This window comes from Galleria mellonella, unplaced genomic scaffold (genome assembly GCF_026898425.1).
Source record: "Galleria mellonella isolate WM207_F2 unplaced genomic scaffold, CSIRO_AGI_GalMel_v1 utg55, whole genome shotgun sequence".
Lineage (NCBI taxonomy): Eukaryota > Metazoa > Arthropoda > Insecta > Lepidoptera > Pyralidae > Galleria > Galleria mellonella.
The window spans coordinates 894,536-913,968 of NW_026442115.1; the positions used below are offsets into that span (position 1 = coordinate 894,536).

The 19,433-nt window shown below is 32.9% G+C and overlaps 2 protein-coding genes and 1 non-coding gene across 3 annotated transcripts in view; 1 reads left to right on the forward strand and 2 right to left on the reverse strand.

Moving 5' to 3' along the window:
- Window positions 1-19,433, reverse strand: part of LOC113521293 (WW domain-binding protein 11) — a 328,701-nt gene that overhangs the window by 221,256 nt on the left and 88,012 nt on the right. The window lies entirely within an intron of this gene.
- LOC113521263 (protein extra-macrochaetae) lies at window positions 588-6,601 on the forward strand. Its single transcript, XM_026906749.3, has 2 exons — window positions 588-1,062; window positions 5,271-6,601. The coding sequence occupies exons 1-2, from the start codon at window positions 676-678 to the stop codon at window positions 5,310-5,312; spliced, it is 429 nt and encodes a 142-aa protein (XP_026762550.1). The 5' UTR covers window positions 588-675; the 3' UTR covers window positions 5,313-6,601.
- On the reverse strand, window positions 9,575-9,647 carry Trnar-acg (transfer RNA arginine (anticodon ACG)). The gene has a single exon. It is a non-coding gene; the product is annotated as a tRNA-Arg (tRNA).

The window sequence follows — 19,433 nt, forward strand, 5'->3', positions numbered from 1 at the left end:
TACTGAGTATGAGTATTAGTGTTTTTATTTTAATTGGAGTCAAAAAATAAATCCCTATCAACCAAACAATCCGATCACCTCTTTGAAAGTCGCTCTAAATCTAGATTTAAAATAGTGAAGCTCTGATTCACGATAAACTCAATGATCGGTGACAATGATGAATGATAATAATATACTATATTATTAATCAAAACTATCGCATGGCAAAACGAAAATAACTATGAAGAGCAATGGGTTTAATTAAACTTAATAAATACTCTAATTATTGATAATTTTATCAGTAATTAACTAACAGTATTATTGTTATTAACTATCTTAATTAACAGTACTAGGAGCTCTTATATCACAATATTAAACTGGTCAAATATCACAGAACCAGAAATAAACAACAGTACAGACAGGACAAAGTGCATGTCACGAGCGCAACGGCCTTACTCAGGGCCGCCCAGCGCGGCAGACGCGGCGCCCACCGCCCGCCATGGGAAAAATCAGGCTTCGCCGCCCCCGCCCCCGCCCCGCGCGCCCATTGGACCGCCCGGCGCCGCCCCGCGCCCCACCATATACCATAAATACAACGACACTACCGACGACTCGTCATTCCTCTCTCGCGCTCCGCACGCTATTGACGTGTCGCTCGCTAAACCCATCCCAGTGTACGTGTTAGTGACTCTCACGATGAAAGCGATAACGGCAGTGTGTGCAACTGGCGCCTCTGTGCCCGCAATCGCCAGCGGTCGTATCCAACGGCATAGGGAAGGAGAAAATGCTGAGATCCAAATGTATCTCTCGAAACTACAGGACTTGGTGCCTTTCATGCCGAAGAATAGGAAAATCTCAAAATTGGAAGTGATTCAGCATGTCATCGATTATATTTGCGACCTCCAGTCCGCCTTAGAGAACCATCCTGCTGTTGGACAGTTTGACGCAGAAGCAGCTCTTGCGGCGCCTCCGTGCGCTGAGGCGCCTCAGCCGCGCCCTCACCGACGTCCTCTTGGACCTCGTTCAACACCAAACACCATCCTTCGCAGATCATCCTCCAGTCAAGAACACAGAAATCAAACGGTGAGTCTAGTTCGTCATAGAAATAGAATAATTCCTATTAAATTAAGTAAATAATAAATATTGACTTAGTCAACTAAGTTTAACAACAGAAATATCGTTAAAAGTGTTCATACCGAAATCCAATAATGTCTGCATTACTTTTCTAATTTTAATATGAATAAATCATTTTGGAATATGAATTTTTAAACTAAAAACTTTATTTCTGTAATAAATTGCATATAAATGTACCACTAAAAATATCCTATTTGTTTTTTATTAATAATGTGATATCAATATTAAGCATTTTGTAAATAAAATTATTATTCAGATAAATTTAAAATGTTTACTTGTAAAATTAGTTATTCATTTTTTTCTGTTTTTCGTGTAACTATAGTATCTGTACATTACCAAAAATAAATCACCCTTTTATATACATATAATATAGTTCTTCTTATAGATTAGTTCTGTAAACGCTTCCAATATTCTCCCCGGTCCTAAATTGATTAAAATTATTGTCATTTAGCCTAAAAGAATCGAGACATTCCGATAACAGCTACAGTTGAGGCCAAATATTTTTCATCTATTGTTGCCAATTATATTACGTTAGCCGACAGCGCACTATCCGAGTTCGTGTTCATTGCTTTAGAGATACCTATTGCATAAAAAATAAATGAAATCGGTCGTGGCGGTGTTTTTGCGGCGCACACCTGCACGTTTCGCAAGCGCGGGAAGGTAAAAGCGGAGATGCTGAGTTTCACAACACGTGGCGTCGCACGCATAGCTTGTAAACAATTGTTTATCCAATTATCTAACGCCAACATTCGATTGGCAATTAAAGACGATCGCATTTGACGCAATTTTTGTACAAAACAAACATTGCATGCATAACTCCTGTTGTTATTTTAATTCAGTCGCTTTCGTGTGAAAATAATAACAATAGAGAATTGGCTTTTGTTATTACTGAGTCCGCCTAACTTTTTTTCACAATTAAATTAATTCATTGGTAATGAAATACAGATGTTTATTCGCACTCGAGCAGTCGAGTCCAATTATATTATAGCAGTAGTAATTGAAACTTGCTGAATCACTAGTCAGTAAATTGCACTTTCCTAATGAAAATGTAAATACGGCGCAAACCAAACTGCTGTTCACGCATGCGTGACGACTGTTTTGAATTTCAGCCTTGAAGCGCGGCCACCTGCGCCGGCGCCGCGTAAACGACCGTGTACTGACATACAATCTGAATATTCAACATGTATTTATGCTGTCTCGTTTAACATTCCACTTGACACCTGCGCGTGATTGCCGTTTCGTCATTGACGTGACAGAACCGACTAGTTTCACCCAGACCAAAGAGAAACGCGATACGGCAAAAGACCTAAATGCAGCGACAAGATTGTGTTGTCGATGTCTGAACGCGGCAGGTGCATCTCGAAGGATTTATTCGTACGCCTTGCGATTACGAGCCCCAGGCGCAATGCGCGCTCGTTAATACTTGGTCGCGCCACGTAAATTTTAATCACTGCCAGTTGTTGGAACAGAGGGAAATGTTCAAAACAAGCGTGATTTAGGAGACATAAGGTGCCGCGCTGAATTTACAACAACCGAGTGCTATATAAACGATATGTACATTCGTAATGAATTTATCACTAATCTTAACCAATGCACGCTTTCGCTATTGCATATATACGAATATTAAAAGATCTTGAATCATAGTAAAATAAGATGAACAGCCTCTAAACATAGAAACATTGCTCACAATACCTAATGTTAAGTAATTTTAAAAACATAAAAACCCATTTTAAGCAATTCATATAACAAGAAATCAAAGAATGCGAGATGATGGCGCCAACCGCGAGTTAAGTCACTAACGCAATCAAATTTATGTCTAATTTATACACATTTATGTAGATCTAACAAGCCATTTAATATGCCATTTCCCATAGAATCTATGACATGATATCTGACAGAAAATAATCAATAAATAATCATCAATATGGTACCAAATATATGAAAGGAGCCACTGATTTAATAGTAATTAGTCCCAGGCGCCACCTATATCGCGATATCCAACTATATTTACTAACACAACGCCCACAACAATATAGGAACCATTGGAATGCGGACTAATCGGACCACATTCTTGAATACAAATGCGGAATATTCTTGCAAGGACATAAAGATCGAATTTCTCAAAGTTCGTTTACAATCTATAGAATCGTTTAGAGATATAGTGAAAAGTATACCGAACGTTATGGCTGAGGGCAATCGTGGTGGAATTTAAGGTAGAGCGTGCGCGTCGTGAGGCGGCATTTCACGGCGGTATCTCATGGGGCATCGACGCCGTGTGCCACAAACCTCCGGTCACGAGCATACGCCACTATCGAGACCATAATTGTTGCCTGCAGCTGCCTCGCCGCGGGCGTCAGCGAGGTCGTGGACATAGTCTCAGCTCTATCTATACAAAGAATTATTCCCAACCAATATTCGTCACGAATTTTATCGGTCTGTACCCAATTTCACCTTTAGGAATAAATGCCAAGACAAACACAATCACGCGTTGTTTGACTTTGCGCTCCGTACATAATAAGCTGTTAAGAACTACTATAATGAGTACGGTTAACCATGTAATCCTTCGTGGTAGCTACCCCTATTTCATATCGCTTAAAGGGCCCGACCCCTTTAATAATCATATCTCTAATATCTTTCCTGTTCATTGATGGACGATTTTTTGTTTGTGTTATGACCAGTAGAAACTCCGGAATTTTCGATCTTAACCTATATAACAATATCACTTAGTCATCCAATTATAGGCCCGCATGTTGCCTTTCGAAATCAATTAAGAACCCTTAGATGCTGTCGTGTTTGTTGTATATGATCAATAAATAGAAATCGGTACTGCAGTTTGAGGATATATTTTCTACATACAGTATTTAGTATATGTCATGAGTAAAATATGATATACATATATTTAACAAGTAAATCTAACTAAAGGAGATGGCAATGTAGTATAAATAAATTGATCCTTCCATAATAGTGCAACCAGACGCCTACGCGGCGCGCGGCGACGTTCTCATCCGACAGGCGACACTAACGAGCCGCCAGGTGTTCGCGCCCACGCTTGCCCGCTCCTCTGAATATCTTTGTCTCAGAGTCCCTCAAGCATAAATCGCGCACGTGAAAGTTTTACGAGCACCTTTACGCTTCTCCGAACTAATAAACAGAGCAGGCGGCGGCGAGAAGACAATACAGCGCCGCATATCCGCCACACCGCGAAATGTCTCCACGACAAACCTCAGCACACGTGCATCGATTTCGCCGATAGCTTGGATTCCATCAGCAACGTATCGATCGAGGGCATTGTGCGGGTAACGGTCGCTCGCAGCTGCGTGTGAGCACACGTGACGGCGCCGGTGGCCGGATAGCTAAATAAATGCGATGTACACATATACCTATTCATTATCCAGTCGACAATGCTCCTCTCATAAAGGGATTTCACGTGTGCGCTCTCGCAAAGTCCCGATCCGTTCGGGACATGTGTGCTCTCCCTTTGGTATGTCCGTAAATAGGGTGTGGCCACGTGCGCCAGTTCAGCTGTGTCGCGGATGTGTACGGACGGGAAACGGTAATCTAACACTTACTGGTACTGAGAATGCCATACTGAAACTGCAACTGAAGTGCTTGCTGTAAACGATGTAATAAGAAAATTCACTTCGTCTGTTCCTGACCATTTAATCAAACAATAATTCAAGTGACGTTCACGCCTGCACTTTAATTAGGGTAGTGAAACAAGCGGCCCATTGTCCGGGCACTAATGAATTAAAACATTGTTGAAACACAGCACATATGCGGTGACAGATGGCCGGACGCGGGCGGGATGCGCATGTGCCACCCGATACACTATTCGTAGCAATCACTTTTAATATAACTGTAGAATCAGCAGGGTATGTCTTTACCGGTCATTATAGCATTCGATGTGGCATTTGTATATTAATTTATTGGATGTACTGGTTAAATTGTTATATTATCAATTAGCTCATATCATCATTCTGTAGGGAAACATGTGCGCGCGCATCTGTGCAACGATTGGTAGCTGCACCCTCGATAAATGATTACATGGGCTCACCTTCTGTTCCCGTATCAAACAAACCCTTCATTGGCACTCCCATTTCTTTAGGTATTTCTGATATTGTTAATCGTATGCTCATATATGTTCTTGTTTGTTACAGACACCTGAAAAGCAGAATCAACAAGACAGGCCGTCGTGCTAATTGATGTGCATAGTTTTAAGAGACAATGTAAATTATGATAAATATAAGAAGATACCTTGAATCGTGGCAGTTGCCGCGGCGGTAGGCGATGCAAAAGGCGCTGAAGAGGAAGGTGAGACTTCCAACATCAGTTCCAGTGAAGATCATCTCATGATGATGTCCTAAGCACGATCTCGTTATATACGATCAAAAAATTACTTTAATTTAATCGTTTCGTGGCATTACGATGAAGACTTGAATATTGCAATGCAATGAACCGTTGTCGTTGAGTCAACGGACTGTTTTGTTATAACGTTTTATGTAAAAAGCTTTACTAGTTATTAGTCAGATGAATGTAAATTTTCAATGTTTGTAAATAGGTATGTTGAGTGGCAAGTTAATGGAACACCTGAAAACATCCTATCTCTTTCGGTCTCTTGAAATATGTGTAGACATTTGTGAATTGTACAGTTTTGTGTAACACATTTCCTACGGTAATTCGTAACTATTTAAAAAAAAAAAATCTTTTTTATTAAATTCAGTCCTAGATTCTTAGTTTTAAAACGATGCTTCCATTTATATCAAAGAAGTAAATCAATTTTAAGTTGATTTACATATATAATTTTATTATTTTAAGTTATTATTTCGTGAGTGTGATTTTGCATGGCAAGTTTTGCTATTAGTAATATGGAAATAAATTATCAGAGTGCAAACGCAAATTTCTTTATTAATTTATCGTTGCGTTAGCACACAACTATATTATGTAAATAGTGTATGTAATGAAGAAAAAGATATAAAACATAGCGAAAAATTGAGACCTATTACGATTTTATTTTGAATAAGGTGGAAATGCTTTAATTATCTTAATTCTTATTACTTACGATGTATTATAATTTTAAATAGACTGTTATAGTTTTAGTTATTGAGGGATGCGTCGGTAGAGGTCAAACAAACTGTGTTGTTAGTAGTATATATGTGCCGGTTGGCACACTGTTACTAAAAACATAATAATAAATTTATAACACGGTTAAAGCCTCGGGCAACCAATGGGTTATACATAAAGTTACACGTCAGTATAGTAATATTAATATGTGACAAACTGTTCTATCAAGTAAACTTATTATGATCTATACGACTGTAATGTATGGATAGCCCAAAACTAACGTCACAAATTGTTTATGTCAATAATCTGTATTTCATAATGTTTTCGTCCATTTTCCTTTTTATTTAGTTATAAATTTCGCACTGACTTGTCTTGATAAGTTGTCAGATAAATGAAACAAACAGAAAATTAAAATATTATGAATATATTATTTTTTTTTATTTCACGGCCAAATAAACCTTCCAAATATAATTAATCTATATTCATTTTAATATCATTTGTGCTTAAATTAAAATGAATGTTTAATCAACCATTTTATGATTTTAATAGTAATAGATAATAAAATACCGTTTCTATGAACTAAGATAATAAAAGATAATTAAATCTCAGCAAACAATGGAACAGGTTTTGTTCGACCTTCTTTATCGAGATACTTTATTATAAGAAACAAGCTCTTAACAAAACCTATTTTATATACTTGGTGAATAGGAAGATAGAAAAATTGAGCACCATTGATAATTATTATCAGACAGTATTATATATAAATAAAAAAAAAAATGTTTACAGATATGATTTTTAAAAAAATACTTCTAACAGTTTAAAGATTTAATTGATTAGCAAATTAATATAAAATCACCTGATTTACAAAAATACAGAAATATTGCAATAAAGACCTGTAATCCTTTTTCTATATGCTATTAATTTATGGTTATTGAATGAATTTTAAACTTAAAGGTAAATTAGAAATTACTTTTTAAAACTAATGTAACAAATTTTTGCAGATATACCAAAAAAGCCACAGCACATTAAGTGATTAATATTTTAACTTAGGTTACACATCAACTTTTTAAGTTTATTTGGTACCACTTTATTGTATAACTTAAAATAGAAAAAAAAAGAATGAGTTTGTTCTGTTTAGTCAACCTTTGAATGTCTGATAGAAATTATGAATTAGTAGATACAAAAAACAATATCTAATTAAAAATAGAAAATAGTAGAAGTTACAGTTTCAACATGAGCACAACATTAATACTGGACAAGGTAACATATTTAAAAGGTATCTAATACATATAAATAGTACCGTTGCAAATATCACAGAAATTTTAGATTTAAATTAAATTCTTGTATTGTCTTTGATAGGATTTGAAAGCAAAATATAAAATCAGATGTGTACAACAGAAATTTGGAGTCTGTACAAGCCGAAACAGAATCTAAACAAAATAAATAAACAGAATGTTTTAGCAATATGAAAAGGAAGTAATTAACGCCATTAATATTTAACGAGACCAAACTGACGCATAACTAATATATATCAATTTGATATATATATATATATATATATATATATATATATATATATATATATCATCATATCAGCCATTAACTGTTCACTGCTGAACATAGGCAACATACGCCTCCCCCATAAAGGGGGCGTTGTTACGCTTGGCAGTCGATTTGGCAGTTAGGCTTTAATGATGTTTTAAAAGGAGCGCTGTTGCCCATTTCTTGACAATTAAGTTCCCTTAGTTGCCTCTTACGACATTACGTTACACATTATATTACATAAAGAAGGGGTGGCCCAGTCTATGCCGAGACCACTGACGACAGTATATATCAATATGATATATATATATATATATATATATATATATATATATATATATATATATATATATACATATATATAACTTCAATGCTGGTGAACTGTATTAGTACCAAAGGAAACTATGTAATAGTAGATTTTATCTAACAGTATCAAATAATTGCAAGTGACTCAGGACCGTTCTTTATGGCAGTCTATGGAGGAGGCTTATGTCAAGCAGTGGAAGGATGATGCCTGAAATGATGATGATGATCAAAAACCAATTATTTTATTTCAAAACTAAATTAGTGAACCGATTTTGATGAAATTTCTGTGAAACCAATATTTATTCAATTCTTTCAGATAAAAAAAGAATTTTCCAAATCTGACAGAGTTATGATGTAACAAACATAAAAAAATACAAGCAAAATTCTTTTTGAAGTCGATTGAAAGCTAAACACAAAGGTTATTTATAGAATGAATACAAAATTTAAATCTGAATTTATATGCTGTACTAGCTTCTTGCCCGCTACTTTATACGCGTGGATTTCAGAAGTAAGAAAACCAATGAATAGACTACTTCTATAAGGACTAACAAAGTAAAACATACCGTTTTTTAAGTTAGACCTTCTAAAAACACAACAGTGAAAAACGCTTTCAATTTGGTACAGTAGTTTTTGCATGATGCCTGAACAAACATACAGACAAAATTTCTAAAAATTGTTGTTTTAGCTTTTATTACTTTTATTAAATCTTCCGGTTTTTTTTTTATATCTTTCATGTATTGAAATCGTCCAGTAACAATTTTATTATATTAGCAGGATAATTTTTTTTTTTTTACATTAAATTTAGAATTTCGAATAATAACACGAGTTCAAAATTCTGTCTAAAATACTACTATATACTTGTATTCATCAGAATTCATTAAAAATACTATTTTTGTAAACAATGATATGTTACAACTTTCAATATTTGAAATTATTAAAGTATCCACTTTTTTCTTTTTCATTTTTCATTTCCAAAATAAATAAATCTATTACAAAAAAAAATATTCCAGTAAAATCCGGCTTATTGGAAAATATAGAATGTATGGAATTGACATAAACTTAATCTTATTATGTAAACTTATATCAATTTTCATACATTTTATATTTCTCGTACTAATGTTACTTTGCCCATAAGCACAGTTGATTTATCGTGCCAGCAACTCATTTAACTTTTTCGTAAAAATGCTTAGAAATCGACACGAATCCATTGAGATCACGCGATTGCATCACGGCCAATTATCGCGACTACAATATTTGGTCAGCTGTGTGTATACTACATACTTCAACAACAATTACCTGCCAAATGAATACATGCCCTGTTAGTCAACCCATAGAGTACAGAATCGTATGATAAGACATAACGAGATGCTACTAGAGCATTTTATGTCTTAAAGTTTAGACGTCAGGACTGAAAATAGAGTGTAGATAATTCGCTAAATTGTAAGCATTTGTTCGCCAAATATTAACCCAATGCCGTCATAATGTTGAACAATACGACTAATTACTTAAATACTCTAGTGAAAAACGGTAAAAAATTATAAAATAAGCTGTGCGAGCCTGCCAGGAGTCGAACCTGGAATCTCCTGATCCGTAGTCAGGCGCGTTATCCATTGCGCCACAAGCCCAGTTGGAAGACGTTTCCAAATTTGTTATCTCATTCCCTAAAAACTCGGATAATTTTATAAAAAAAAAATTAAATAAAATCTGACTGTCGAAAAAAGAACAGTAATAATTTTTAAAGAAGATAACTGTTATAATTTATATAACTCCATAACTAGACACAAAATGTATTAAATATAATTGCTATATTTAATTAGATTTATTCCATAATATTATATCTTAGAAAGATTTATTTATTAAAAAATAAACTGATAGTATTTATATTTATTCCTATCATATAAACAAATGTACGAAATAGGTTAATATGCTATTTTCACAGCATTCATTTTAAATTAAATGGGTATAACATTAAATTCGTCTACCCTAATTCCCTAATTTATTATTGTTATTAAAAACACTACTGAGCAAAGCAAAGGATGAAAAGGAAAAGAAATTCTCTTTTCCCTTCACTGACTTCTTGATAAGTGAACTAATTATACATAATATTATAATTTTGACAAATTGCTCCCGTATTTCGTGTATGCAATGACTTCACATGACTCGATTTTAATAACAATATAATATAATGAAATTTATTACTACTACCATTAAGTCATATATAGTCAATGAATTTTTTTATATAAAAAAATATATTATAAAGCTTCATTACAGTTGTTTACAACTTACATATTTTATTACAGTGTTACACGGGCCCACAGATTAGACTGATCTATGCTAAAACGTCATCGAAATATCAGGAGAAATTTTGTTAGTAATTTGTGATTGCTAATACTCAAACATATTAAAAAGGCAATACTCAATCGCATTGCACTTCTGACAGGTCGTACATCAGTGTTATAATGATTATCTTTGTAGATGAGTACCGTGACATCTCAAATAATATATTATGATAACTTATCATATGATAACACAACAGGTGCACCTGCACTAGTACTACTTTCAAGGGATCTACCATGAAACACAGAAGTTTCGGACCGATGTATTCTGCAAACGATGAGATACTATCGCACAGGAAACGGATCTGTCATGCTCTTTTAATGAACGAAAACCCCAATACTTATGCGGACTTATTTAACTTTATTATTTTTTTTTTCTTTATTACATAATTTTCCCTGTTTCATTTAACTCTTCAATTTCGAACAGATTTTTATATAAAATTTATGAATTTATAAGTAAACAATAAAATTTTTTTCTATACGCACCTTTACTTTAATTCTCATTTATATTAATAATACAAAGGCACGCTTATCTCTAAAATAAATGATTCTAATTCATTTATTTAATTTAATTGCATTGAGCCATTTAGGCATGATTGAGTGACAAACATCTAAACGTTCAAGCTATTTAATTATTAATTTTATTATTATCATTACTAATTTTTATCTCATTTATAATATTAGCAGAATAAATAAGTATAGAAAAAAAAATTATTCGTTATCATCGTACACCTGACCATGGAAAATTGCGCTGCGAGTATGCCCGCATCAGTAATGGTATTTACCGAAGACAAAACCTTATTATTCAATTTCTACAAATAGTAGCTATTAATAGAATAAATATTTACATGACAATTAAAATTAAAGACGAATGCCCGTATCAATTTATAAACAAACATATACATATATAAATATAAAATTGTATAAATATAAATTTGTATAATTATAAATACGTTGCAGAAAATCTACGAATAGAAGTAGATTAGAAGTCAAAATCAATCTCTGCGACAAAACGAGACCTATGGTCGTCAGTGGACGATGAATGGTTTTAAGAATGATAATGATGATAGGTCCTATTCTCATATCTTATGCGTCACAATGTTGATTAGTCAAACTAGATCAAAACCAAAACCATTGAGAAATAATCAAGAAACTAAGATAAACTAAGATCAAAAGCGCACTCAATGTTACAACAATGTTAATAGAGAACCCAATCAAATACGGAGTTCAGGGAACAACGAGTAGTATAATTTAAATTATATAATAAAAATATTAAGCGAAATTTACATAACATCAAATTACAACGACAACTGAAACAACTTAACATAAAAAAAATTACTGTAGAACCTGTCCGTCGGCATATAACGTAGAAAAAAAAAATCAATAATTACAAAATTATTATGAGACTAATATGGGAGTAAAATATCGACTGCAAAAAGTGTTATTAACGTCGGTGTAGAGATATTGCATATGTATATTCAACACAATAACTCTGAACCGATTTTAATAATAGTTTTTGCAGTGATTACTTTAAATAGTCGATAACTTTAAAAAATATAGTCGTAATAAGACCCTTATTTTAAAAATCTATTAAAATTAAATAGCAAACTTAGATTTGCATTCAAAGATTCTTGGTTTAAACATTGACAGGTACAAATGTATATTACTAAAATGCAATAATGTTTTTCCTTCTTTTTATCGGTTAATCAACTGTAATCCATCTAGTTGTTAGATTATAACGGTACTGTAAACAGGTGGGTCTAGCAGGTGTTTGCACTGGCGTGAGGACGCTGGCACTGATAAGGTGATAACGGGTGCTTGAGTACCAACCAATACTAATACTTATAAATACATACGAGACTTTAGTAGAAGTACAATGTAAAATAAATTAGATTTATGTCAGTCTATAGGTAAGTCAATAGCCTAGCTATGGTTTATATTATAAAAAAATTGTACCTGCTAAATTCATACAAGTCAATTAATTCATTTAAACGTGAATAAGTAATAAATATCCAAACTTTCATAATTTATAATATTAACAAGTATGATAATGATCAACCAGTATGCTGTGAAGTCGCTAATATATAATATAAAAATATTTAGATTGCTGTTGACTCAACAAAATAAAAAATAAGAATTATATGTAGCTGAAAATCAAAACCAATTACTATAACATAAAATAGTAGGCTTAGTGAAAATTGTGTGGTACCTTTTCCCATCTTCTCTTATATATTCAACCGGTTCCATTGGATTGGGCATCAAGGAAGTAAGTAAAATGCTATCACTATTACAAAAGATTAGGCCAAGGATGTATGACAACAATAAATACGATAAGAAAAGTGACGCAAATCCAAATTATTAACTAAATTTATTTTACAAATAAATAAATGGAAAACAGGTTAATTTATTTTTTATTGTTAAGAAAGCAAACAAATAGACAGTCCACGAAATAAAAAGCTAAAAGCGGTCATCACAGGGCACACTGTAATACCCACGGTACTCCTATGCGTTATTCTGAGGATGACTTTGGCACGTACTCTGTAATTTAACTGCAATAACACCCTTAAATAATTGCAGTTAAATTACAAGAAACATGAATGAGACAGAGATAGCTAAACAGACAACTTTTGTACAAAGTCCTAAAACTTGGTTCTCTTGAGGCGATTGGATTTTGCGCATCCTGATCAAGTGCGTTCGGTGCATTTAGCACATACACCTGTATTACAATCGTCACAACTCGAACCGTTATCACGAATTCTGCTCGATGGCCGTCTTGATAAGTTGTATGTAGTACGTATTTAGATTTCTACCGCAACATGTCCATACGAACACATTCTCGTGGGAATTTCTATGATTAAAAATGTTATACTTACATTATTAATTTATATATGACATAACTTTCTGTTAGAAATATATTTTTTTGAAATGGGTTATGTAATTCCAAATATTACCCTCGTTTATATTGTAACCAGATTTCAGAGATAAGTTTCTGAAAACGCTAGATTGGCCTTACTGCCAAAAACTAAAAAATTAACTGTCAAATTTCCAACTTTAGGGTTGAAATGTCAAAAATCTTTTCTTCCCTTGTATTTAAATATTTTACTGTGTTAAATTGACTGCTACAACTAATATATTATTTGCTTGTTTTATAAATTTCTCTGAATAAATATATAAAGTTCTCTATAAAAATTCACGTTGCCAACCCTAATCTGTGTACTTGTTGTGTATGTATTGCCTATTCATATACTTACCTATTTCCAGTCATCTAACAACGGCTTATTGTTATGGTTAGCACAACCACGTTGCCTAGTTACGCGTCTTGTTGCAATAATTCGCGGTTCTTGAAGTACAACACAGCAAACAACAATAAATCGTTTGCAATATACATCTTAAATGCATCCGCATAAAAGGTATTTTACTTTGCACCCTCCGTGACATTCATTTGTGATTGTGAACACGTTCCTGCGACGCGAAATGTCGTCATTTTGTCTTGTTTACACGACTACTTAACAGTGTCCACAATTTTACTTTGTTGGAAAACTGTCAAACAAATATATATATGAGTCCTTTGATTAGTTTTTCATATTAATTGCTTATGTTTTATTATATAAAAATTCTGACTTGGAATTGCCTCGTATTCCAGTTTGAAATTATAGTAGTAAACATAACACTTACCTGTAATTATCCTGTGTTAAATAATGTATTAAATAATAGGTAAATATGTATATTATAAGCAAGAAATGTATTTATTCTAAGGATAGAGATTATTGGTATTCAATTATTTTTGACGACCCTGCCGTAACCCCAGTGATATATATATATATATATATATATATATATATATATATATATATATATATATATATATATATATATATATATATATATATATATATATATATATATATATATATGTGTGTGTGTAATAAAAGGTATCAAATTATTCCTATAAATTTCTAAAATATATAAATAATTTATTTACTATGGTTTTACCCGCGCGGAAATACAAGCACGTAGTTACGATTACACGTATCTTTAGAGAACAACTTGAGAAAACCTTTTTTGACGACTAGATTTTGTCACAGATAATAGAATACTATACTAGTAGTTATGTTTAAAAGACAGTAGTTTTATAGATTAGCCACGAAACTAGCTGGCTGTATACTATCCCAAAGCCGAAGCTTTGTACGCATTTAAATGAGGTTCACTTGATTTAAAGAAACATTGAAGTAATATGTAGGTAATATACATATACCTAACTCAATTAATAAAAAAATATTTCAATTCTATTCATAATATTTTAGCATTAAATGGAATGATATATCATACTCAATACTCATATGAGTTTCTAATGACACCTCCACATCTCACGGTATAGGTTCTGTACGTGGTAAATTGGTTTGAGTGGAAAGTAGCAGACTGGCAGCCACATCGGGGCACGTCACTCGTTAACCTTTCACGCTACCGACTTCTCGTTTATTATTCATGTGATATTTAAACGTTTATTAGATTTTTTTTTTCTTTAATTTCTGATAGGTGGCTATTTATCAATACTATGAAATTATATTTCATTTACCAAATATGTCAGAAATAAACCTAAACTTAACCCTTAAGGGGCTGCCTTGAAAACATAGTTACTTGATATTTTCAATATTTTGTAAAACCTGAAAATATTTTGTAAAATATGTTATTATGAATTTTGATGTTTGATTACTCCTAATCGGCTAAACGGAACGACCTTGAACGAATAACACATCGATGGACAATATTCTGATTTAATACTTGTGTCCTTATTAACACATACCAAAGTAGTAAGTAATAATATAAAAAATTTTAAATAAATATATATGTATATATATCCTATCTATGTATTCAATACAATGTGTTACATATCAGATACAGATAATGAGTTGCTTAAAATTAGGCCAATATTAAATCCGTCTTCCGTTTATGATAATAAAAAGATACATTTATTTATTAATCTTTAATACAACTAGATAACTACGATATAAAAAACGGACTCAACGTCATAAGTTTTAATTTTTTTTTAATGTTGCCATTTTTTATATAATAAATAGGATTTTTTCAAATATTAGAGTGCAGATTCCAAAATTTTATTTACTCGTTGCAACACAAAAACTGTTGTTAAATTATTTTTGCAACGAAACATATTTAATAACAAAAACGACAAGGAAAATGTAATATTGTAGTCTGGCATTCACTTAAAAGGGACGTAGCTATAGGCTTTAAATATTCAGTGGGTGTAAAGGGCAACGCTGCGCATATTTCCCAAAGGACCTCTGTTTACCCTCAACCTTTATAAACATATCTACTTGAATTATAGGTATAGGTAAAAGTTGATATAATTTTATTTTGTAAAGTTGTCTGAAATACAGAGTAAAACCGAAATCATTAGCATCCTTTTAAAGGAGTGTTCTACTAATTGAATTTTTTTTCCAAAAGAGCCAGTATAGAAAGCGATGAAATTTTTAAAATATCAGCGATTTCGACTCTTCAATTCTATTATACAAAATTGATAACTGAATACGTTATGTCTATATGGAAGGTTAAAAACTATTTTTTAACTAAAAATACCGATAGTTAATTTGAAAAAATATTAAATAAACAATTGTGATTTTAGAAAGAAGTTTCTCAATTAAAATAGTTCACAAAAACTTTACTATCAGTAGCTATTACAATATAATATTATGTACTTACCTTAACTAACGATCAAGGACCTTCTTTATTTTTATAATAATATAAAAATCCTAATTTGCATAGGTAACCCTATCACCCTAATATGGGTATCAACTAATACAATTCAAAGAATAAGATTAATGATAAAATAAATGACTTCGTTTTAAAATGGCCGCCGCCACAAGATGGCGGATTACATTATAAGAGTTTGTATACCAAAATGTTTTTATACAAATTTATTTTATGCTATACAACGATCAAATTATTACATAGAAACACATAAAAGTTTACAATGTTAGTAACAAAATTTTATACAAATTAGTAAAATATATTATACATACAGTTTAACAATTCTCCTATGCAGCGGAAGCAGTGACCTAGTCACCTTACGCATTGTGTTCAGAATACATACCACCCTATAGCTTTATGTAGAATCTATTTTTAGATTTCTGTCTGTACAGCAAATGTATGAATGAACTAATCCACACACAAACATATTATTTGAAAATAGTACCGACGAATTGATTAATGTTATTTGTAAAAGATAAATATTTGTCGTTTGGACGTTATTATTGTATATATTTTATATCTATTTGTACGTAAAAGCTAATTTATATTCCCTTATTATGTAGCAGGTGTTTCATAAACTGTAAAAAACCAAACCAAATCCTAATCAATCAACTGAAAAGAAATAAAAATTGAAAAAAAATATAATAGACATTTTATATTTTTAATCTACGGAAACAATTAGAAGATCAGGGGGAAAGGGATTGTTAGTAATGGAGACTGAGAATCCTATTGCTAGCAATATACCCAACCAGGTCGACCTCTTCGCGGTTCTCTCTGGAAACTATCATGGTTAATTCCTGATGAATTCATCATGATGGGCTAACTGGCCTGTTTTCATTCTCATTTATCACCCTTCACTGGTGCTCCGCCAGCGTTTCCCGTTAGCGCAGGCGGGGTTACCATACCATTTTCACCCATAAAAAAAATTAGAAGATCAAACCGTCTAATTAAAAATATTAAGAGACTTTCCACTATTATATAAACTACACTCCGTAACCGTGATTACCTCTTGCCGTCAATTGTATATTTTGGTTCTTAAACAACTTTCAAAACGAAGTTACAAATCTTTTTTGTGACAACACAATCACAAATTAAACAAATCAGACCAATATCAGTTTAGCTTTGCCGACGCGTGGTAATGCGCCATTTCTTAACTGATCTTCATAATTCTTTCATATGATGCTCATATAAAGGTGTATAATCAACGAGAGACCAGTCCAATCTTCGCACATTTTTCTTAATAAAGCTTATATTACTCGCTGATAATGTGTGTGTGATCGTTCATGTTTCTACCGTGAAACAGTTGTGTTTGCATGGCTGTGTTTCGGTTTGAAGGGTGGGATATGGCGTGAATTTACAGGGTACAGAGGAATAACACCTGAATCCTCAGGAATGGCAATGCATGGGGGATATCATGGGCGTAACAGTATATTCTGGTATGTCCATGGTACTGCTGTAATGGTGGCCATATCAGGATAAACGGTTACTTCTTAACTTTTTTATCATATATCTACGAACAAAATTAAATATTCTCTTTATATTATTAACACGAAGCAAGTTTTAGAGTTTATTCACTTGTTTGTGCCATACTCTTATTAATTTCATAACAATAGAAAGTACCGTCTCTCCACGTTCTAAATTTAAATATTATTAAAGTGAGACACAAATATCTTCAAAACTTTTCGTCATTATCTGTGTATACATACATACACTTCAAGACTGAAGTTGCTTATTTTTTGCAGAACAAAATGTACTTGTTAACCTTCATGCCAATTATTACCGTTGATACTGGAAGAAAAAAATACACGAAAGCAAAGACATTCAACACGATAACATTAATCGAATTATTTTTTTTAGTTTATGTCTTTTATAGACGTTTCTTATGTTTCTTACAAAAATAAAAGTTTAATTCTTAATTGGAGCAAATTCGGAAAGAGTTTCTCTAAATTGGCTAATCGGGTTTCACATAATTCAGTTACTGTGTAGCATTTAATTTAACTGACATAAAAACGAATGTTCTCATAGATAGACAAGAAAAAATTATAAACATTTCGTTTTGACCATAGTTAATATATACCTTTATATTATGTATGAACACTCGTGTATTTCTTCATAATTCTGACACTGTAATTTGGTTACAGTGTCAGAATTATGAAGAAATAATGAAGAAAGATTTAATTCATACACATATATATAATAAATACCCCTGAGTTGATGATCAGAGTGCAATAGGATCATATACCTTATCATACTATAGCAATTATACGAGGAACATACATATGTTACTAAATATTAATGAATTAGTATACTCGAAAAGTCAGAATGAAATTTCATTACAACTACCGAGTATTGACTGTTTAAAATCTTATGTCATGTTTTCCAGTTAACATTCAACAGTTGCTGATTACGACGTATGCATTGATAGGGGTTATGCGCGGGCGCAGTCATTGTTCGCGTCATGGTGCGTGCGCAGATTGCGCTATGTACCTTGTACTAAACGCATTTCCAGAGAATGCATGAATTATGCCAATTTGCACTATATTAATGCAATCTATTTGTTCATTTTACAACCTTGGTGGTTTCTTTTTTCATGAGTGAAAATGAAATAATGACCCCTCCTGCGCTATTGGTATATTCTGACAGGGTACGAATGAGGTAAGTGATAATAGGTCAAGACGCAGCGGGCAAGTTGGCCCATCGTGACGAATTCAACAATTAATATCCACAGTGATTTCCAAGGAAGATAGCGTGGAGGAGAAACTGATAAGGTATATTACTAGTAATAAGGCAGTAAGACCCTATTACTAACAATCTCTTCTCCTCCTACTCTCTTCCCCACGACCTTGATGGTTATAACGCTGTAACACACTACATCATCTTCAGTGATTGCAGGTTCATTTCTCGCAAAATACAAACGATGGGTCCATCACAATGGACCAACTGACCTGCATAGTCATACTGAATAGAGTGTAGAAGCCCAACTGCTAGCAATATACTATAACAAGTCGACCTCCATGCGATTCCCCATGGTAACTACTCGTATCATGGTTAACTTACATTGAATTAATCACGTTGGCTAACCAACATAACTTCATCTCCGTCTATCATCCCTCACAGACGGGATTACCATTCCATCATTGCCCATTAAAAAAGACTTGCTTCTATCCTCATCTATCGTCCTTAACTGGTGCCCCACCAATGTACACCAATAACGCAGGCGTTTACCATTTCATTATCATCCATTAAAGTAAAATACATGACGATTACCATTCTGCCAACTTGTTTACCGTTGTGTGCGTCGGAAAAAAA